This window comes from Homalodisca vitripennis, chromosome X (assembly GCF_021130785.1).
Source record: "Homalodisca vitripennis isolate AUS2020 chromosome X, UT_GWSS_2.1, whole genome shotgun sequence".
In the NCBI taxonomy this organism is placed as follows: Eukaryota; Metazoa; Arthropoda; class Insecta; order Hemiptera; family Cicadellidae; genus Homalodisca; species Homalodisca vitripennis.
The window spans coordinates 73,544,090-73,568,797 of NC_060215.1; the positions used below are offsets into that span (position 1 = coordinate 73,544,090).

Consider the following 24,708-nt stretch of genomic DNA (forward strand, 5'->3'; position numbering starts at 1 on the left):
TTTTTTTGCGGCCGCATCTTAAGTTACACCTCTTTTTGCAGTTCCAAAAAACAGAATTAAGGAGGTTTTCTGGTTCAGGTGGAAGAAGCGTGCGGGATATGCTTCCAACCCCAATTGTTCTGGGTCTATTTGATTATCAAGCCACACACCTGAACCTAGTAATATACATGATAAAACTGTTGGTGAGCGGAAGCTGCAGTTGGAGGAAGGATGGCTAATTGCACACGTTTTTATTACGTGTTTGTTTTGCAAAAGATAAGTAACGTAATTTGTCTATGGAAGTAAATTTTTGGAGCTCCATATAAAGACAGAAGAAAGCGAGTTTCTGGTGAAGAGTTGATATCTTTGAAAGCTTGTAGGCTACACATGTAATAAAAGTTTCTTTTTCAAACAATTAAAACACTGTTGTTTTACCCCTTCGAAACATTACTGATGTATCACAGCCAGTCATAACATCGCATGTAAAAACTGTATATGATTGAACCGATTGATTATCTTCCCGAATAATTGCTGGTGCAGTTGATAGGACCTTCAATTGCTCTTCTTTGCCTTTATGTTTTTTCACTCCAAGCTTGATTGATAATATCATGATAATTAACAAAAAATAACATACAATGTTAATTGTCTTAATTTCCTGAGTAATAATGACTCTATTACCATCATTTAACTTCAATCGTAATTTAATTTTTCTATTATCAGCACTTACGTTTTTTACATATATTTTCTAATTCTTCTAACGTAAACTAGCAGTCATCAACCTCTTTCAATATATGAAAAACATTTCCCCCATGGTGAGATACAATGCTTCATCTTGAGGACGGCCGACTTAGCCTCCGCAGTGGTCGGCTTAAAAAATGATACAAAGCAATCATTATGGTACTTTAGCTTGAGCAGCAACTAAATCGTGTTCAAAACCCGATGCGAGCAACAATAGTTTTTGCGGTGTCATCAGAACGAGACTGAGCTGCTTTCATAACTGAGTCTTTAAATGAATGAGTTATAACGTTACAAATTTTACGACGAGATTTCTGTACTTGTTTCTTTTTTGTATTCCTCACTCAACTTGTCGGCGCAAAATAAACAACAATTTTTAAAGAAAAAATATGACTCACTTACATGTGCTCTAGTACGAGGAGGACTTTTTGAGAGGCACTAGCTTTATTCCTCTTCATGTTGCCTGTTTTGGCTGCTGCAATTGTATTCCTTCTATTGTATTGTTTGTGACACTGCACATGATTTCTCGCTGAATTTACATTCTTCAAGTAATCATTAAATTGATTCCTCCCTTGAATACTAACGTTAAGTAACGTCTTCATACCGCGATCAACAATAACACATTCACTTGAAGATAAAAGTTTAGTGCAAATAAAAACTATTGCGACATATTTTCAACAAAAAGTGAATATTCAGCACAAACTTTAGCAGAGAATATTTGAAATAATATACGAATAAATTTGAGAGACTAACGGTGATTTTAGGTGCGACCTCAGAAAAGCAGGTAGACGGAACGGGGCACTCGAACAATGGAATGGCAGGCAGATGTTCAAAGGGCACATGGTCCCCCTTAAAATTAGGTACTCCGTTTTTTTTAATATATTCTCAGAATTATCAGTCAATATGAATGTATTAGTCACGCAGACTTATATTTTTTACTTATATTACACGCTCAATGGTATCATAGGCAGCTTGGTCGTGCTTATTATGGACAATACAGTGTATGAAAATTTTGTAATTGTTTTTTCCTCAAAAATGGTTAGTGTTATGAAAAAAAGTATAAGGGGCGTTTTTGTAGATAAATGGATGATCTACAATTTTTGTTTGACATATTTTTTCATAAACCTAACCGTTTCACTGAAAAGTTCAAAAAACCCATTTTTGTGAAATTTGATTCGAATAAAAAATTTTGAAGACATGGGATCGATGGGGACTTTTCACAATTTCATAACAATGGTGTCCCTAACATCTATGCAAATTTTCAGCTTTCTGGGAATTAATGCAAAGTTACCCCTATTTTTTGGCTAAATTGACCGGACTACCTCTTGAGTTTCTAACATTGTTGATCTGTTGAAGAGAAAACATTTCAGACATATTGATAACTATTTGGGCGGATGTGGAGTTTAATGAAGAAGCAGGTGAGGTCCAGACTACAGAAGGCAGATTGATGTCACCAAGAATAAGTATTTGGTTGAAGACATTAGCAGATAGCACTTCTAAAGCGAGGACGAAATTAGAGTAGGCTGTGGAAGGAAGGTTAGGAGGTATATATACCCCTCCAAGCAATGCTTTTGTGTTGCCGTTCAAAGTCAAAGAGACAAATACATTTTCAGACTCAGAACATGTTTGTAACTCATAAGAATGAAGTTGTTTAGAGACTGCAATCATAATTCCTCCTCCACTCCGCTTATGACTAGTAGAGGCGTCTCTGTCCTTCATATACACATTATAATTGAGGAAGCCAAGTTCACTTGTTAAGATGGTAGGGGTTAAGTTAGTTTCCGTAAGAATGATTATGTCATGTATGCGTGAGGCTATGGATTGTTGTAATTCAACAAGTTTAGTTCTAATACCATTTACATTTTGATAAAGTAGCTGTAGATTGGTTATGCCATTTTGGTTTCTCAGTTTTTTGGCTTTTGTATAATTCTAGGTGTGCCGTTAACAAACTTAATAGTGAGATCAGTCTCGCCCTTCTGAATTCGATCCTCCAGAGATATACGCAGCTTATTCAAGTGATTACGCTCCTGCAGTGTTCGATCATGAGAAACGCTGATACTAGACAAAGCTGGATCGATAGTTGTGGGATTGACCTGAAATAACTGCTTAAAGAAATCAATAGCCAAACGGGGGCTAGGAAGTATTATCTTGATAGGGCGAGGTTTGTCGTCCTTATGAGTTTTGCCAAGTCGGAAGAATTGTAGATCTTTAGCTTGCATATCAACTGAATCAAAGATTTTTAGAGTGATTTTTAGAGTTCACGATCATGGTCCTTCTTGTTTGGCAGTGTGGCCATGCTTTCTGGAATATTATGGATTATAACAGTCTGTATATAGGCTCAGCTAGGTTGGTGATGAAACGCCAAGACCCTATCTCGTATATATAGGCTCAAACTGGGTTGGTGATGAAACCCGTAGAGCCTTTAAATAGGCTCTCAACATTTTCATACAGTACACATCCATTTATTGATTAATATCAATAAAAAGTACTGATTTATTCAGAACTACATTTGTTTCAAGGATGTAATATAATTTGTTATATTTATGTAGTTTTTAATAGTGGTTTTAATGTTTGATAAAGTTAGTTGCATTATTCGTAGGGCAGTGGAGTTTGTGGTTAGATGATAGCCATCTCCAGTCATTAATATTGTAATCTTATCTTGTCTTATTTATTTTACTTTTAAAGCTTCTAAACAGTGTGTCATTTACTGTAGACTTTATTTAACTTAAGAGAAAATACTTAAGTGTTGTTTTTCCTTCATAAATTGAACCTTTAATACATAACATTTTGTTTTCAATTCAATTTTAAACCATGAAAAGAGTTAAGTATTTTTGATTTGGCAATATATTATTGGCATTGTATTGACATTCATATTATATTCAAACAAACAATAATGTACACTAAAATGTTTTATCAAACGACATTTGCATTTTCATGGTAAAAGTCAGTTTTGTACTTATTATACAGTATTTAACCAACTCCACACAGGTCTTTCTCAATTAATGTTATATTAATTACAATTTGATACAGAGATTTGTCGAGTAAAATTGTTTTTCTGTATTTTTGGAGTTCTAAATTTATTAAATTAAAATCAAATGAAAAATATCTTCCTTTAAAAGTATACAATATTTGGAGATCATATTTGGAGATTTCATAAAACTCCACTACATTTCATTGTTCTTTTGACAACGAAAATAAATGAGACCAAAATTATTGTTTTATTATAAAAGTTAGTGAAATTTGTGTCTATGTGTGTCAACTCGTAAAATTGCTCCAGCGCTACTATGATTGTACCCAGCGGCCAAGCTGCGGCACCCAACTGAACATCCTGTGCTAGTAACTCTGTAGTTATGTGACATGACCTGCCCAATATGATTGGCACTAAAAGAGTTAATTGGTTTTGAAAAATACCAGCAATAAATAAAGAATTAATTGCATAGATCTTCACTCATATTTATTTGTACTTCCATAATCTTGTAGCTGATACTTCATCATATCCAGACATTTTTTTTATTTCTAAGTGAATCTGTTATTTTTCCACCACCCTTTTATCCATTAGTCTAAAATTAAATTTTGGTTTTATAAACATCACATTACAAAAGTTACAACTCATATCTGACTTTAATCATATACTTTGATCTGGGTATCTTTCATTATGTTTATAAAATAATCTTGAAAATGTTTTCAGTCAACTTGGGATCTGATAATGTTTTATCTCCATCCATCAAAGAAACAAACATATCACACTCATGTCAATAAACTATATCCAATATTACTTACCAAATCTGTAATTCTACGTTGAACAGTGTTAATATTTAAATAAACTGTAGCCTACTTATGAGTTGAGAAGCTGTATCACCTATTATTATCTTTCATAGTATTACAGCAGTATGTTTTATCAATTCTCTTCAGCAAAATTTTACAAGATTTTTAGGGCTATGCTACTCTTTTAGAGACTTGATGTGAAGCCAATGTTGTATTTTACCAGATGCTTCGAAACAACCAGGTTAGAATGTTTCATTTCCAGATGCCAATGAAGGCAGGCTTGATACCTTCGTTAGGAACCATTAATAAAAACATAGTAAAGTCCTTCACCTTTAGTCCCTAAATACATGATGCCAAATTTTAATTTCTTATTATATTGTCTGACTTGTTGAGGCTCTGTGTTTATTGAGATTATGTTTATGTGGCGTTGATGGAACTTTAAATTAGATAACCTTGTCACCTTCTTTTTATCTTTAAGCTGATCCTGTTTTAAACTTTCACTCTTTAACCACTTATCCATTACAGTAACAATGAAATAATCTGAACTATGATTATTACAACATGAGCACTAGAGCTGTTGAGCGCTGAGTGTAGTGATACTGTAATGGCTAGCAAGCTGTGAGCAATAATTAGTGGGATTACATCCAATATGAGAGTTAACCACCATGCTAGCCAGCGTAAAATGTACATGTAACCCGGTGTTTCACGCAACTCTTCTACCAACTTACTTGTCAATAGACAAACAACTTTAACATACTAGTCCTTTTAAGTGTTATCACATCCTGGTAACTTAAATTTGGGGATTGATTTTCTAGTTATGCGAAAAACGCTTGAAAACTAAGTTATTTATCTAACCTTTCATGAACCTCTGTGGGACCAGGGTTCACCAATTGGGAACCACTGCTCTATACATGAATTCAATTCTCGAATTCATAGTGAGCATTTTATTAAGATCATTCCTGAACATATTAATGATGCAATCAAGTCTGAAGTACTGCTTGCTATCAAGCACTCGTTGAGCCAACCACCAGGCTGCTGTCTATCCACAAAAGATTTGTAGGGTTTCAAATTGTTTATATGAAAACACTGTTATTTATACTTGCATATTATTGTACTCACAAAGTTCTTAATAAATTTTACAGAAAACATTTACTTTTGTATTAAAATTTAATATATTTATTGAAAAGTTAGCGAAGATTACTCCGAGGACGAGCTCGGGAAGATACAATTGATCGGCTCCTGGGATTGGAAATAACAGGCACTCGTCCTCCCTGGTAAAGATGCATATGTCCCTCCCGCCATTGTGCTTCCAACCGGATATATGTCCCACCTGTAATACAAATATTTTATTGTAACATTGCTATCATCTAAGTAAACATCTTCACAAGCATCAACAAACTGCAAACACAATTAAAATTATGGTACTGTGGAGAGCCCATCTTCCAAAATTTGTTTTTGTGTTAAATAGCAATGTTTTGACAAATGTGAATAAAATAACACCATGATAGCCATGACATCAATCACATAAGCCTTGATATTAACATTAAATCATTGTTCAAATTCAAGGTTTAAAAGTTTAAAAATTATATTGTTAAAAATAGTTAACTAAAGTAATTAGTATCAACCACACCATTTAAAAATTAATTACAGATGAGTTTTTCAAAAGAATATCAATAATGGATTTATTTATGATGTTTTGTTTTTGTTAACAATTAATGTTCGGTGTGATGATTCATGCATTCTTTAGACAATCAGGAGCAGAAGTAACGCCACCTGGCACTCACAAATTTATAGACATTTGCCATGGTTTGTTAATCATTAAAAATACTCATAAACGAAACCACAATTCCCCTTAACTGATACAGTTAGGTAACACAAACAGCTTTAGTACAAACACCTATGTAAATGATATTATGAAATCAAAGATCTAAAGTTGTTTTAGAAGTCTTATGCAATTTTTGCTTCTATATAAGTATATTATGCCATAAACTCAAAACTCGATTAAAATATTTTTTTAATTTGAATAATAAATAAATATATTTAAAAGCTATTTTAATTTACTTCAAAATAGAGATACAGTTAAAATATGCAGCTACGTAAAAATTACTACAGTATATTACAGACTTCTTATAAAATCAACAGCAAGATTTTATAAGTACAACCGTTCAAAATAGAACTTGCTATTTTATTACATACTGTTGTATTTTAATAGGCTACTGTTGGTATCTAGAAAAGCATGTTAAATTAAATTATTATCAGATAGTTTTTTAATTAGAAAATATGAACAGACATTAGCTTAATTAAAACACTAATTCACTACTACTAACCAACTAAGAACATTAGCAAACTGAAGAAACGGAATGCAGTCTGATGACAGACAAACAATTGTCAGGCCACCCTTAGGTCAAGCTCCTTGCAATACATATTTTGTTAATAACAATCACTGCAATCTTAAAACCATCTCCAGCTTACCTCCAAACTACAGACTTAGGTATTTTATCCATTTACTATTGCCATGAATGCAAAAGTTTTATTTATAAAACACCTGTACTATTTGAAAATAGTGCATTAATAGAAAATATGAATTACATTGGCTTGTAATAGAAAGAAGCAAATCAGTATTAAAAATAATTAAGATACTTGTTCCTCCACATGGAACACACTATTATATTCATTCCATATAATAGTTTCATTGTTACATTCATTCAGTTGTAAAAAAAATAATTGCAACCTTTGTGTAAAAATATTATGATAGTGGGCTGACATATTTTCAAACAAATGAAAATCCTTCGATTGTATTCCTCTTAAATTTGTTAATTAGCTTTAAAGGCTACATCATCCTATAAAATTATGCAGTGACTGATTCTAAAGTGTGTGTTCTAAAATGTTATTACTTGTTTGGGATTTCCAGACAACCCAAATCACTATTATCTGTAGTTAGCATCTATGTGTCAGCAACACTGTTGCCACCACCTACCCAAAGGTGTGATGTGTGGTCCCCACTTGCCTCGATTGTTACCGCGCTGGTACAGATCTCCGTGTCTCCGGGACAGCAGGCTCACCACAGTGCTCAAGGACCACTCCTCATAGTCGCGTAGACTGTCCTGGTTATAGCGAGTTGAATAACGTGCTAACCATTGGTTTGGCTGGTTTGGACTGTTTAATAATAATGATCAGCGATTAAATTAATCTCATGTGAATACAATTGTACAATTAAATTTACAATAATAATATTAAATTTGTTTATTTGTCGTAAAACATGTTACATGCATTGACAAGATCTAATTCAGCTACAGACTACTGTCTCTAAATAATATTGAATAAGTATAATACAAAAATATTATGTATATAATAAAAAAAGACATTAATAGTCCAGTTGAGAATAACACTGATTATATCATGAGTTTATCTTGAAACAATCATTAAAAGTCTATTTTGTGAATATAAAAAACTCATCAATATTATTAGAAAGGGTTTTGTAACAGCCATTCATAAAGTTTATTTTTATACATTTTAAGAGGGTATCTTTCAATCAGATGTTTCAATTTGTTATGCACTTTTAAGCAAGCCAACTACAACATGACTATTCAAAGATTTACTCAGTTGACAATAGTCAATTAAAACGTTATTTCTGTTTTTTGTGTTGTAATTATGTGTTTGTGAATGGTTTAATAGGTCCTTATTGTTTAAAATATAAATAGATAAATCAAACAAATATAAATTAACTATTGTAATAATTCCTTGATTAATGAGAACAGGTTTACAATGATCGAGATATTCAGCTTTACCAACAATTCTAACAGCTTTCTTTTGAAGCACCAGTATTTCCTGAACTCTACCACTATTTCCCCACAGTTTTGATCCATACATCACAATTGATTGAAAGTAGCCAAAATATGCAGTCCGAACATAATTTTCACTTATGCAACAAGATAGATGTTTCAATAAAAAAATAATTCCAGATAATTAATTTCTGATGCCCCAGACTGGAAATTATAACAATACCTAAAACATACGTTGTCATATAGTTAGAGTGAAGATCCACTTACACATTTCATTATAAATATACCATCATCAAAGTTCACAATGAATAAATTATATCGGCATTAGCTGCATCAAAGTTGTAAATAATAAAATAAAACCCAACACACCAAAATAAAATAAAAGCCAAACCCACATTGGAAGCATGCATGGGCAAGTAAACTGGAAGTGAATGCTTGGCCTAGTGTGCTTGAACTAGGCTTGTGGTCATGCTATGCACAATTATAGGCAAGTGAACACTTCCAATTTTCATCATTGAAATTATCAGAAGATGAAGGTATTTTTCTTGACAAAGAGGGTTTTAAAGTATTTATTGTTAGATTCCGAACTATTTAGGGAAACATGTATTTATAAATGAGTACTTTGCAGATAGAGTAGAATGTAGGGAATATCGTTAAATTTTCCAGGACCCTTAATATATGGTGTCTGTTGCTATGCAACTTTGAAGATGTTAATTTTTACTCAGTTATTATTGGACCAATAATAATGAATTATATATGTATTTTATTATTCATAACAAACTTTACTATTAATCCTTAGATTGCTGAATATCAATTTCTGTACCTCCCCCTAGCATGCTAACACAATTTATAACAATTTAATGTACTCAAAGTTCTATTTGAATATAGGTTTCTAAAGTAATTTTAAAACTAAAAAATATAAATGATTTTAAAAAATTGAGTTTTATATTTTTGCATATGTTTTATAATGTCATTCACTAATTCAACTAAGTTTTCATCATCTGGTTTAGCCATCTTTATGATTAGTTTAATATAAAACCAAAAAGAATTCACTGCAAACACAGATACGATCACAATATAAAACCAAAAAGAATTCACTACAAACACAGATATGACCACAATATAAAACCAAAAAGAATTAACTGAAAACACAGATATGATCACAATTTCAAAGAAATCAACTCCTATTAATCGCAACACTACACAGGAGCAAAGCTTATATGCCAGTCTCAAAAGTTGCACTGGCACTCTTTCCATACAGAAAAACCTGTCAAACACGTTAGCGTCAAGTCCAAAGTGGCGGGCTCTAGCTACAAAAACCAGATTTGGATCGATAACAGGATGCCAAGAACAATGAAGTCGCTGTTGTCTGACATTCAGTCAAGATTCTAGTGCATTCTATCACCGGTTTTAAGAACTACAATTCATGACAAAAACCAAAACCTTAAATTATGAGGTTTCTTGTCATACGCGTTTTGTACAAATTTAACTGCATGACATTTCCCATAATATGGGTGGGAAGGGTTAAAATATCGTATCAGGTAAATTCGAAATGTTTAGAATATGTTTTAATTTTCATATTAAAGTTAAAAACATCAGAATCAATGCAATTTTGCTACTCATAATATTAATTCATAATATAAACTTGTGAAGAAATTTGAGCAACACTCCCTAGCAGAAAAAAGCCTATTTCCTAGATTCCAAACAGCAAAACAATATGCTGAGAACTTCTGAGTACTCTTTGTACATGGTCTGGACACAGTATGTTGGTTGACAAAGGTTTTTAAGTACAGTATTTGATAATGATCTTAATCCTTAACCTGGGGACATGTGGATGGAATATTAAAAGATAAATAATAAAGTTTTACATGGTCACTAAAATTTATTAATATTTGCAGAAGAATTATATTAATTTCTAAATATGGCTATTAGACTGGTTTAATTTTTTCACTACTATTTACTTAATCCAAATATTGTTTCTGTTAATTTGGGAAATAAATACTAGACACTTTACAGTGGATAACCAAAGGGCCATATCTTTAAAATGATGACTGATTGTTTATTATATTTCTGTCATCTAAAATGCAAATATTTCCTTTCTAGATAAAGAAAATATTATAGAAGATAGATCCCCAGACCTACCTCCTTTTTGGGGGATAGTTCATAAAGCTCCAATATCTTCCTCACTTGCATAAAATAGCTTTTGAATACAATGTGTAAAATGAACTCAAAGTACTTACCAATACACAAACATGGAACAGTTCTTTTTGCTGGTTTTATGAACAGGAGAATTACAGAGAAGAGAATCTTCTGAGTTGTCTTCCCCAAGACTGGGAGAAGAATCTCTTTCTGTATCATCTGGTGAACTAGTAGCATTCTCACTGGATCCAGACACCTCACTGTAGACTTGTGAATGTCCAGTCACTTGAACACAGCTCTCCATCCCTGCTCAGACATAAATTATGTTCTATATTTTAAAACTAACAAGTTTGTTATGATTGTGTAAGCCGTTTGCATCACCATCAACATTTATAAGTATTACGGAAATTTAAATCATACATTTTTCTGTTATTTCACACTATTACTTTTTTTAACCCAATATTAAGAAGGTTATAGACAAGCATGTGGAACTGGCTTAGATGTATGTTAGTGAATTTATTTATTTATTATAAGCTTCACATAGGTTTATAATTTTCAGCATTGCTAAAGATAAACATATGAATTGTCAATGTTAAAAAATAAACTAAACTAATAAACTAACCTAAACTAATCAAGAAAACAGTTACATATATGCAAAGCTTAATAAACTTGGTCAAAAAATTCAATAATAGGGACTAGTAAACAACTTTTTATTCATTTAAGTATTCATTAACTGAATAGTATGCCCGTTAATGAGGTAGCATTTTAGGGAGGTTTTAAATGCGTTTATGGAATTCTCCTTCTTTAGATTTGGAGGTAATTTATTATATATTTTAAGAGCTGAATAATAAGGACCCTGCTCGAATAGTTTTAATCTGTGTATGGGGTATTGTAAGGGTTGATTTCTGATGTTATGATGGTGTAATACTTGATTTTTTTTGAAAGAGTTGTTATTAGTTTTAAATAGTAATAGGATTTCTAGAATATATAGAGATGGTAAAGTGAGAATGTTATGGTTTATAAAAAGTGGTTTGCAGGATTGTCTCTTTTTAAGTTTGAACATGATTCTAATGATATATTTCTGAGTTTTGAAAATTTGTTTTGATAACACAGAATTTCCCCAAAATACCACCCCATACCTCAGATGCGAGTAAACATAACCATAGTAAACTGCTTTCACAGTATCTAAACTAGCCACATGAGAGATAGTTTCTCAATGCGAAACAGGCTGAATGTAACTTCTTTTCTATAAAGACTGTATGTTCTTTCCAGGATATTGAATTATCCACAACTAAACCCAGAAATTTTACATGACGATGTTACTTTAATATTAGTTTTAGGTTAAAGTTAGTATACGTGCTTGCCGATTGATGTGTTGAGAATATTAATAATTGGCTTTTATTTTCATTGAGCAGTAGCCCATTTGCTGAGAACCACTGTCCTGCTTCGTCAGTTGCTTGATTAATTTTATTCTCCTAAATCATCAAGAGATTTTGTTTTATAGTAAGAGTGGTGTCGTCAGCAAACAGAAACTACAGATGAAGTAGTTAGGTTATGTGGGAAATCGTTCACGTAAATGAGAAATAGTAATGGACCCAGCACCGAGCCCTGGGGAACGCCACGATCATTGAGTTGCCAGTGGGAAGAAAACTTGGCAGAAGAGCTATTTTTAATTGTAACCTTTTGTTTCCTATTATAGTAAATATGAAGATAATAAGCTGTGAACTGAGCCTCTTTAAGCCATAAAATTCTAATTCTAATTTCTTTAACACATATACTGTGTTCAACACAGTCAAAAGCCTTTGAAAGGTCGCAGAAAAGAAGATGCAGTATGATGTTTTTTGTCAATTGAATATAAAATTTGTGTCAATTAGTTCAAAAACTGCTGAGGCTGTTGATGAGTTGGGGTTTAAAACCAAATTGATTTTTACACAAAATGTTATATTTAGTAAAATGTTTAAGGAATTCTGACTGCGATTACTTTTTCGTAAAATTTTGGAAATCACTGGAAAGAAGGGCTATAGGACGGTAGTTTGACATGTCAGTTTTGTCATTCTTCTTATGAATAGGTTTAATTAGTGAGTATTTTAGTTTTTCAGGAAAAATACCATTTGAAAAACAATTATTAATGAAAAGAGCTAATGGCTTTGATATAATTGAGGTTGATACTTTTAATATGTGAGTTGAAACTTCATCCCATCCACACATGATTTGGAATTTTTAAATTTTTAATGATGTGAAACACTTCTTCAGCGTTAGTGGGGTACAAAAACAAAGTTGGATAAATTTTGTTATCTTTGTTCAGAAAATTAATCGATAATTTTTCGTTTGGTATTATTTAATTTACTTACGTTAATAAAAAAGTCATTAAATAAAGTGGCTATTTGGAAATTATTGACTATGGAGATTTATTAACTATTATTTCAAGGTCCTCATCCGCTTTAAATTTTAACTTACCAGTTTTCTCTATTAACCACATCCCACATCGCTTGTGGCCTGTTCCTCGCATCCAATATGAATCTGTCATTTGCCATTTTTTTTTTGAAGCAAGAATTACTTTTCTTAAGATTCTGCAATACTTCTTATAGTATTTAGTGAGCTCTGGACTGTTCAGTGATTTCTGAGCTTCATATAATTCTCGTTTTCTCTTGCATGATGTTTTAATTCCCCAGGTCATCCAACCTGCTGTACTCCTCTTGTCTTTTACAGTTGAGAGTTTCAGTGGGGAAACATTGTTCAAAAAGTTTTTAGAAATGTTGAATAAAAATAATCAAATTCAGTCATATAATAATCGAAAATATTCAGTTGTAATTCAAGGTTATTTAAAAAATTACTAATATTGTAATTATTGAATTGTCTTTTAAATAATTTATTTTTTTTAATTTGGGTTTGATTCTTTTTTTATTAAGGGATATTCTAGTAACAGCATTTGGTGTCAGATAATGAAGGCTCCATCAATTTGCATACATCGGGACTAAAACTTGTGAGAATATTATCGATACATTTTGATGACACTTTTGTTATTCTCGTTGCATTTACGAAGTTTATTTTCAGACCAAAAGAGGTGATAAAGTTTTTAAAGATTTCGCATTGTTTTGATTGTAACAAAATGTCTATATTAAAATCTGCCGCTATAACGTATGTGTTTATGTTTTTTAGAGATTAGGGTGAGCGCTTCCTTGAGACTAGATAAGAAATCTAGAGCTTTGCTCTCAGGATTTCTGTACAAAGACAATTATTAGAAACGAATTACAACCTTTAAGAACCTCAGCAACACTGTACTCAAATGTGCCGTCGATACATTTAATTCGATTCATATTCTTAAACCGAGTTAGTTTTTAGATTTGATTTGGCTAGTATCGCGGTCCCTCCTGCCTTTTGTTCTGAGCGTGAATAGCAAGAGACAAGTAGTACGCCAGGCACGGTATGGCAGCATCGCAGCTCCGTGTCAGCATCAGTCCAAGTCTTCCTGTAGACACAGCACATCTGGAGATCGAGAGAATCGAGATATATTGACAAGTTCAGGAATTTTATTTTTAACACTTCCTAATGTTATAGCTAACTATGATTAGTTTCTCGAGATGTTGCCCAGATCGTCGCCATCCAGAGCTACACAAACTTTCATCTCCTCCATTAGTGACAGGTTGTTTCTGGTCTGCCCTAAAAAAAGTGTTGTCAGTGTAATGTGTTGCGTTATGAAGGGTTTCGTTATTGATTGAAGTGGTCGTGGGTGAAAGAGGTGTAGGTGTTGATGTTACATGTGCGTGAATTGTCTGTCTAAGGGGTGGATGTCTGAGTATCATTTAGAGACTGATGTAAAAGTGGTTCTGCAAATAACCTATCTGGCACTGGAGAACATGGATTAGTAACATTAGCTACACTACCATAACACTGGCTCAATACATTTAGCAAGAATTCTGGACATAACCTTCTTTCCAGTCTTATTCATATGTAAACCATGCAGAGTGTAATGTTTTTTAACGAGACCACTGTTTTAATATTATGAATAACAAGATTTGGTATATATCCAAATTGTTTTTAAATTCTTGGTTTGCAATCCGATATCTGAGTATTGAGTTTTGCTTTAATCGTACCGGTAGGGTATAGTACATAGTATAACAGTTGTTTTGACAGCACTAGAGACAGCTCGACGCACTGTATCACAAAGGGAAAGGCCCGAGTCTTTTCCTATGTCGTTTGCACCCCCCATAATCACTACAGTGTCGTCGGTAGTGAATTCTTTAACCATGCCAGGGAGATCGTGGACTACATAGTTTAGTGGGGCCCCCGGTCTCACCACAGCACTCATTGCATATATTCGTGACCCAATCTGCGAGACAATAGTTCACTCATCATGTGGCCATGGCTATCTGAAATCACTAAAAAACTTTCCTCTTCTTTATTGTTTGAATTTCTCTAGTAACTCGAGTTGAAATTAATTTAGGGTATCTTGATTTTATATTCTGTGAATCATTCCCAGGATATACTGTTGCAGGCCGTTGGGTCTTTTTATTGTTTACATTCTGGTCTTTATTATGGGTATTTAAAGATATTTGAAGGTGAGAGGGGTTCACTAGAGATTTTGTTGAGGATTTCAAATTGATTTTCAGTTTTGAGCTGAAACTGTATTTGGTTTTTTACAACAATATTTTTATGGTTTGGATTTTACCTCTTTCCAGTCCATATGATTTTTTTCCCGAATTTGGATTTGGAATTACAACAGTTTGAGCTTTGGGTAGGTTTTGAAAAGATGATTCTCTCAATTTTAGAATTCTTATTTCCTCTTGCAAAGCATTGTTACGTTCTTCCTCTTTCAGAGCTGATTCTATCATTAGTTCATAGCTACGTTTTTCTTTTTGATATCTTTATTTCTAAGTGTTTTCTTTTCAGATTCTACTTTCTTTTAAACTAAGTTCTAAAGCAGTGATATGGTCTAAAGCTTCACCTAACTTTCCCAAAACATTCGCTAGTTAGTGGTAGCAGATCGAATAACACAGCATGATCATATTTACCAATAATCTCTTTAAAAGCGTACACAAAAATCTACAAGCAAAAGGTTTAACAGAATTGGTTTACTGTGGCAAGTTCTAATTTGTCTAGATCACTACCAATCTTATTTTGTATCTGTGTTCTAGTTAAAACCATTATGGCAAATGACAGAACCGGGCATACGCTAATTAGATAGATAATAAATAATAATAAGCTAAAATAAAAAACATATAAAACAACAACAAATAAGCACTAGTAAAGGATAATTACTAGTAGTCAAGGATACATACAGTATACTTATCTTAGAGAGAATAATTTGAACAAGTTACATAATAAAATACCACAATAAATTAAGACAGTAACTAGATACAGATAAATTATATTATTTTACCTTAATAAAGTAAATACATAATTCTTACATTAATTCAGACCTGATAAATCAACATATAATAGTAGGCTAATTTTTACAATAAAATATATTTAATACATACACAAAAATACAATATTAACAGTATAAATAATACAATATATAAACAACAAGTAAATGAATGTTTTAAAATTAATAATAATGAGATTAAAATAATTATAAACACGATATAATTTTATTGCAGTTTTAGAAGAAGCAAAAAGTTTATACGTTGAGTGGTATTCGAACTGGTGCCGCCGTCAATTGCAGACAACAGCGTCACTCGTAAGCCGCCTGAGCTACGAGACCAGTTGATGGTGGCAGTGGAGATGTCCTACTTGGCTCTAGCTTCCTCCAAGGTCGAAACGAACAGACCGGTTGTTACCTCGTGTGCAGTTTGTAGCGAGTACACAGAGGTTATGTCCAACAACCACCACAAATATTTACTTACGACTGATATGATTGATGGTCTTTAAGTCAATAAGGATGAGAATACTTAGTCAATATGTCTCTGCTAAACTTCTATGTAAGTATAGGGCCATAAAATGTAAAACAATGAATTTTAATGAAGACCGAATACACTTCTGCCTTAAAAGTACACGTCAGGTGTACCAACCCTGAATTATGAAATTGATCCTTTAATCTGCCCTATGTATAAATTGTAAAAAATGTTATTGTGATTATTTGTATGCAATTTAATTTTTCTACCCAATGATATATTAATTTTGTTATATTAAAATTTTAGGATACTGTATGGTGATTGCTTAAGGTGATTTGTTACCAATAAAACATTGTTTTTATTTTTTGCTTTTGCGTTTACAAGTGTTTTGGGCTATTATGTAATTATAGGCATCTAATAAAAACAAAAATTATTTTTTTTAGTTTTGCCTTACCATAAAAAGCTCTTTTTCAATTAAAATGCATTTTACAAAATGTTATTCTGTAAAAAAATATTCAATTAATATTAATGGTTTGGGTCTCAAATAAAAGGGGTTAGGTACTTAACAAATTCACGTTTCCACTATTGTAGCTACAAGGGGAGTTACAAAAATGTCCACAGTTTTAAATTAAAACATTGATATATCATTAAAAAAAACCTTTTTACAGAACACTAATTGTAATAAGTTAAAAAGTTTTTTGAAGAAATTCTATTTTTGGCTGTTTTTCGATGCAGAATCTTCTAAACTTTGCTATCAACAGAGTATGGAATATTTTGGATATGATCAATATATAATCAAGAACTGAACATAATTCTGTCACTGTTGTCACATAGCCCTACTGTAGGGAGCTCACATTTGGTATAACAAAAGTGTAAAGGGAAGCGGGGTAGGTTTGAGCGAATTCCGTGAACTAGCCATTCCATAAATACACCGTTATACTTACCCCACCCCTCTACCTCAGTGCCAGCCTATACCCCATTGTATACTCATTGTCTGCACTGAGTTCATTTGCCTTATTGAACTAATTTTGTATCATTTTGATTGTTATTTAGGTATATTTAATCCTGTGCATTATTTAATCAGTAGGTCTATTCATAATTTAGAAATGAATGTAATTTATTGATAATTATCATAGGTTTAACATATCTATAATACCTATTTAAATATATACTTATTTTTTAACTAAATATCCTAATTTACGATAACCATTACAAGGTGGCCGACTCTCCTGTATCTGTATTATCAATACTTTTTTAATGCATTTAGTTTAAATGTATTAAACAACTTGATAACTACAAAAGTAACAATGTAAGTAATAATACTAACCAATGTTACTATTATATTAAAATAATTACCAACATTAAAATTATTAACCAATGATAGTCTAATAGACAAAAACAAAACAAGAACAACATCCAAAACAATATGGTTAGTAATACTATGCTAGTATAAAATTGTTCCAATTTAAGAAAATATATAGTCAAATTATAATAATTTACTGTAATTACAAATTAAATACATAATATTATTTTATTAAAAAACAATAAGTAAATTAGTCAGTCTAGAATGCTTATTGTTTTTTGAAATGCATGAAAAGTTATTGACAGGGTGCTCTGACAAGCAGAGGGTGTATTCCTCCCACTATGCTGCTTGTGAGCTCATACCTACTGTATAGTGATGGTCACCATTATAAAAAAAGCCTTAGAAGGTTATAAATTCTTAACGGAAAGCAAGCTAATAGAATAATAATATACATGCAGTGAGTCTAGCTTTGTCATGTTGAAAAGTTTCAAAATAACACACATTTTTTTAACAAAACACTATTTCTGAGCTTGTATGAAAACATCGCTACACCTGACAACACAATCTGGCTGCAAGCATTCAGTCACTTATTATTTTTTCACTGCCGTAACAGTCACAAAAGACATTTAGTTGTCACATTCAAAGATGGGATTCTATTTACACCACTTGTTAGGATAATATTATACTAATGTAAAGTTGTAGCCAATATATATATGGTACCGTGTGTCCCAAAAGTCCCACCCACCCTTCTAACTTTTGAACGGGATTAAACAAACCAATATCCTTTGGGGGGTAGTTATATAATGACAAATGATGATTTTTGCACTACATGAGAACTTAGCCCCTCAACCCAAAATGGGGGGTTGGGGGTCAAGTAAAAATTTTTAAATGCAAACCCCCATCAAATGGCACTTCATTTTAAAGGTTTTTATAAAAGAAGAACAATGCCACAGACTAGAGGTCTCTATCTCAATCCAGTACGAAACAACGGCTTGTCAAAGTTTTATTGAAAAGTTACGCTCAAAAACACTATTTTTCTTAACTCATCTGTTCAGACTAAGTAGTGCTAAATTAAACTTAAAATAATAATTAAACTTACCGTTGAAATCTTACCTCAACCTTTTTTAAGCTCAAAGTAAATGCTCAAAATGGCCCCATTTACTTCTTGGCAAAAATAAAGTCTTAATTCAAATACAAAACAACAACTTGTCAAAATTAATACAAAAATACAATTCAAATCACTTGAAACAATTCTCAAATTTTTTCAATGAAAGTAGGAATAAGGTATGCTTAAAACATTTAAAGAAATCAAAGCAAACTGATTTATATCATGTAAAAACAAAGGTCATTCTGGACATAGGAGTAGTGTAGCTCTTATCTTTGGTTCAGTGACTATGAGCACCGTTGTTGTGTCTTATAATGCCAGTTGTGACATTCATTTTGTGAAGAGTGGTTGTAGCTTTCAGTATCCTTACGCTTTAAGATTTGTTAAGTTAAAAATATGGTTAGATCAGAATCAGAATAATCTTTATTTATAATCTTAGAGATTACAAATGGAGTCAATTTTAAATTTGTTTCATTTGAAATGACAAATAAAGTAAGAAAATATGAAGGTAATGGTTATATTGTTCTCTGCAGGTATTCCTCTAGTGTGTAGAATGGGTGAGTCCTTAGCCATTCCTGCAGTGCCAATTTCAAGGGTCTCCCCTTCTTCAATTGCAGCTCTGGAGGTAGATGGTTGTAAAGTTTCCTCCCATTGTATGACGGCTTTCTTTCATACAGTTGAAGATGGTGGTTTGGAAGGCTGTAGAGACCAGATTGCCTTGTGTGGTGTTGGTGTATATCTCTGTTTCTGGGTAGTTCTGCTGCATCCGCATGCAGTATTAGCTCGTGGATGTATATTGCAACAACTGTGAGAATGCCCAGATTCTTAAACGTTTATCTACAACTTTCCATTCTTCCAAGTCCAGCTAGAATCCTTATGGCCTTCTTTTGTAAAATAAGTATTCTTTGCAGATTTGTTGCTGATGTTCCCCCCATACAGCTATTCCATACCTCAGGTGAGTTTCGAATAGTGAGAAATATGCCATTTTTGCTGTTTCTATGCCGCTGATAGATTTGATTTGCTTAATGACATATAAGCTTGTGTTAAGTTTGTGGGTAACATGGTCAAGTTGTGGGGTCCAGGTCATTTTTCCGTCTAGTATTATACCTAAGAATGAGGCTTGTGTTTCCATTTCTATGTCAGGGATCACTGGAACATCAGCTGCTCTTCTCTCAAATGCCAACTGGCTGGTTTTTGAGAGATTGATCACAAGATCATTTCCGGAGCAATATTCATATGCTGTGTTGAGGGCGATATAGGAGCTCACTGCAAGCCTATCCGTTGTTGTCTCCCGTAGCAGGAGGGTGGTATCGTCCGCAAACATGAGAGGAGTACAAAGACCTCTTAAGTGGTGAGGCATGTCACTTATAAATAAAATAAATAAGGCTGGTCCTAACACAGACCCTTGCGGCACACCTCGTTGTACTGGTAGGGGAAAGGACTTAACTTCTCTTGTGATTCCTTTGGTTGGGTGTTTGAGTTCTACCAATTGTTCTCTATCCTCTAGATAGCTTTTGAACCATTTTTTTGCTCTATTGGTCACACCCAAGTGTTCCAGCTTCTTAATTATTCGTTCATGGCTGAGGCAATCAAAAGCCTTGCTTAAGTCCAGCAGAATAGCTGTTGTCAGACTGCCTTCTTCTAATCTGTCAATAATGTACTTAACCAGTGTAATCATTGCTGTAGAAGTTGATTTGCCTTTTGTGAAACCATGCTGGTTGTCTGACAGTAGGTTATTTTCGATACAATGAGTTAAGAGTCTCTTGAGGACTATTTTTTCATACACTTTTGATATGGTTGAAATAAGCGAGATGGGTCTATAATTCTCAACTGTAGTGTTATCTCCCTTCTTGAATTTGTGATAAACCTTGAAAAATTTCATACCTGATGGGAAGATGCCTTCTCTGAATGATTGATTGAATATGGATGTAAGAGGTATAACTAGTTCATCTGAACAATATTTTAGGATTTTAGAGGATATTTCATCAATATCAGCAGAATTTTTAGATTTTAGACTGTCAATAGTTGTTCTCACTTCATTTAATTCTGTATCAGGAATAGTACAGGTGTGAAAGTACAGGTTTATTTGTTACGTTGAGCTCTTTCTTTTCGTTGTCAGGAATTTGTGTCAAAGTCTCTTCAGCTATATTCACAAAATATGAGTTTAGGTAATTTGCTACTTCTTGTGGGTTATTTGTTATATGCCCGTTTATATTCAGTTTGAATCCTGAAGGTCTAGTTGTTTTATTTCTTGCATTGTTTATCACCTCCCATAGAGCTTTGGACTTATTGTCAGATCTGTTTATGTGGTTATGAGATGCTTGCCGCCTAAGCATTTTTAAACGTTGGCCATAAATTCTTTTTCTCCGAGCTGCTTTCGCTTTGTCATTTTCATTGCCTGTTAATTCATATTGGTTTTGTGCTCTTAAGTAGTCTGTTTTAAGTCTAAAAGCTTCTTCATCAGCAAAGTGCTTTCGCTTCTTTTTTTTCCGAGGTCTTCTGTTTTTCTTTGGGCATGCAGAGTTCAAGGCTATTTGAAGAGTGTTACTTAGTAGGGCGTAAGCTTTGTCTACAGATGGTGCTTCTAGTACACATTTCCAATTCTCTCTTGAGAGTAGTAATTTTAAGTCTCTCAAATTTTCTGGTCGGAGACATCTATTCATGCTGGTTGGTCTCTGGTTTTCAACTTCAGTATGAACTGTGCAGAGTTGGGCTGTATGGTCTGACAGTTGGGCATTAATAACCCTGCATGTGACTGAATTCTTGTTGCTAATATTTGTGCAAACACATAAGACATTGTTTATTTGAACACAATCGTCAAGATCAGTACAATTGTCATTTGTGCGTGTGTATGTGAAACAAAAGTGTATTTGTGTGTGGTTGCGTGTGCGTGTGTGTGTGTGTGTGTGTGTGTGTGTGTGTATGTGTTTAGCATTTTCAGAGCGATTGGTATCTTCGTCCTCCAGTTTAGGGGTTGTAGTCCTCCTTCCACCTCAGGAACTCCTGCACCGAATAGAATGGGCAGTCCATAAGTCCTCTTCGGAAGGATTTGATGTCTAGTTGGGCGACATGTGCTGGCAGCAAATTCCAGAACTTTGCACCAATATATGATGGCTTTTTCTTGAAGATGTTAAGGCGGTGGGCAGGTAGGTCATAAGTGCCAGCGTTCCTGGTTCCATAGTGGTGAATATTGCCTCGTCTTTCAAGGTTGCTTGTTCTTGCATGGATCGTGGTTTCAAGAATATATAGTCCCACGACTGTCAATATGCGTAGTTCCTTGAAAGCATTTCTGCACGAGTCTCTAAAGTCCAGTCTTGCCATCACTGTTATTGCTTTCTTCTGATGGATGAGCACTCTCTGTAGATTGCCTCCTGACAAGTTGCCCCAGGCTGCAAGGCCATACCTCAAATGCGTCTCAAAAAGGGCGAAATAAGTTGTCCTTACAGTTTTGTCATCTGAGATCTGGCTCTTTCTTTTAAGGACATAGAGCCCAGAGCTAAACTTACTACATACAGTGTCAACATGCCTAGCCCAGCTAAGGTTTTCATCAAGTGTGACACCAAGTTACTTTACTTCGTAGCATACTGCAAGCTCTGGCACTCCACTTACACCCTTCTTTTTCCTTGCCAATCACCACCTGTTGAGATTTTCCTTTGTTGACGACTAAGTCGTTCTGTTGACAATATTGTACGGCCATATTGTATGCTATGAAGGATTGTATGTCAAGGTTGTCCGGTATCTTCGCCCTAAGAGTGAGGATGGTATCGTCTGCGTACATGTGAACTTTGCTGAACTCTTCAAGTTGGGAGGGCATGTCGTTCACAAAGAGTATAAAGAGTACTGGCCCCAGTACTGAGCCCTGCGGTACTCCACTCTTGATAGGCAGAGGCTTGGACCTGACTGTTGTGATCTTGGTGTTTAGTTTGTGTTGGACTTCTACCATTTGGGACCTGTCACTGAGATAGCTGGAGAACCAGTCAGCAGCAGTTCCCCTAAAACCTATTGACTTTAGCTTTTCTAGTATGAGGTTATGGCTTAGGCAATCGAAGGCTTTGCTTGGATCTAAAAATATTCCTGTGGCAGTGTTTCCTTCCTCGATGTGATCAATCATTGTCTCCACAAGGTCTATGATTGCTGTATTAGTAGATCGACATTTGGTGAACCCATGCTGCGCTGTAGTTAGTAGCCCATACCTCTAGACATGCTTTATTAGTCTGGCTAAGGCTACTCTTTCCAGAACTTTGGAAAAGGTAGGCACGAGAGAGATGGGTCGATAATTGTTTAGTTGAGTGGTGTCTCCTTTCTTTAGTTTCGGGTACACTTTGCTGATCTTCAGCCTTTTTGGGAATGTGCTTTCTCTGAATGACCCATTTACAATATGTACAAGCGGGGGTATAAGTTCTTCCATGTAGTGCCGAAGTAATTTGTTGGAGACCTCGTCATATCCATATGATGACTTTGGCTTCATGGACAGGATGATATTCCTGATTTCCTCTTCGTTTGTTGGGTAGAGTACTAGGTCGCCTACGTCAACAACTCACTCACAATCAATAGATGACTGTGTGTTATGAGTTATTCTTGTGGGTGGCAGGTTCAACCTATGCATGTTATGAGAAGCCAGTATTTCATTCAGTTTGGTTGTATTTCTGTTTGGACTTAGGGTGTCAACATTGATGTCTCCCATGAGTATGAAAGGTGAGTTTTCAACATTACTGTTCTCAATAGTTCTTGTGAGTATGTCAAGGATTTTTTTCAAAGTTTTAACTCGGAGATCTGTATATGCCCATGATGTTAAGACATGTTTTGTTTTGGACAATTTTTATGAGGCACATTTCACAAAGGAGTTCTTCACAGTATTGTTTTATTTCAATGGATTCTGAATATTGATCCAGTCTTTCTCCTACATAACTTGATATTCCTCCTTTTTGGTATTGCTCTCTGCTGAAATGTTCTTTCAGACTGTACCCTGGTATTATCTTTGTACTCTCTATTTGGTATGGTTTTAATCCATGCTCACTCAAGATTATTACATCAGGTGTTGGTGTTATTGTTTCTATTAGATGTAAAAGTCTGTTAATTTTATTGGTAACTCCCTGGATGTTCTGGTGAAGTATTGTTATATTGTTTGTGGCCCTAGTAGAATATTTTGGTTGTAGAAATACCTGGTGTGGTAGGCTGTTTTTATCCGTTTTTTGTATTTGTGACTTATCTCTAAAAAAGAGTGAGTTTTTGTTTCTTGGACTTTAGACAAACTGACAGTGATTTTGTTTTGACTGTCGCTGTCCATGTTCAAGAGGTGATTGTTAGTGTTGGGGTTGTTTGCTTTTAAAGGTTCATGATGCTTTCCTGGGTTTACACCTTTTCCCAAGGCTACCTTCATTTGCCCTGTATTCTTCATACATATTTTGTTTTTTGCAACCTGCAGTGATACACTGAAAATATTTTTCTGTGATCCTTTTGATACTTTTTCACTTTTTCTTAGGCTGCAAGATCTCAGTTGCGGCAACCTTTTAGGGGATGGTTTGTCAAATTTAGGCTCTAGTGGAATCGCTGCCTTTATTTGAAAGTCTTGACTTTTTTTATGCTCTTGTAGGCCTTTAACACAGAGCTCCATTTGATCCTGGCGGGTTTTCAGTTGAGCTAGTTCAAGCAGAAGGGGTAGAGAGGCATTGTGGTTTAGGGGGAATGAGGTGTCGCAGTTGTATGTTTGTGTTCCTGTGTTTATGTTTGATTTAGGATCTTGCTTTGTACAATCTTTAATACTTTCTTGTTTTTTTCATTTTGTCTATTTCTGTATTAAGCTGTTTGATTTGTGTCTCGGAAATGTAAATAGCTTTTTCTTTCTCCCAGTCTTGCTCTTCGAACACTTGCATCAGGTTTGTCCGGAGTTCTTTTACCTTAACTAATTGGTGCTCCATCTCAGTCAACATTTCAACCAAAGTTGCATTACGATTCAAGAGGATTTCATTCTCACTCTCAAGTATCTCAATTTTTTCTTCAGCAACTTTCAGGTCTGAGCAGTCTTTTTCACGAGTTATATGTTGCACTAACTGGGAATTTTTTAGT

At 33.9% G+C, this 24,708-nt stretch overlaps 1 protein-coding gene across 1 annotated transcript in view; it reads right to left on the minus strand.

The window, feature by feature from the left end:
* Positions 1–5,574: 5,574 nt before the first annotated feature.
* The window catches only part of LOC124369210 (SANT and BTB domain regulator of class switch recombination-like), a 48,904-nt gene continuing 29,770 nt past the window's right edge, over positions 5,575–24,708 (minus strand). Inside the window, exons 10-12 of the mRNA XM_046827048.1 lie at positions 10,502–10,706; positions 7,457–7,635; positions 5,575–5,809 (exon numbers count right to left, since the gene is read on the minus strand). Of these exons, the coding sequence (XP_046683004.1) occupies positions 5,667–5,809; positions 7,457–7,635; positions 10,502–10,706 (527 nt within the window). The 3' untranslated portion in view covers positions 5,575–5,666. The remainder of the gene's footprint in view (positions 5,810–7,456; positions 7,636–10,501; positions 10,707–24,708) is intronic.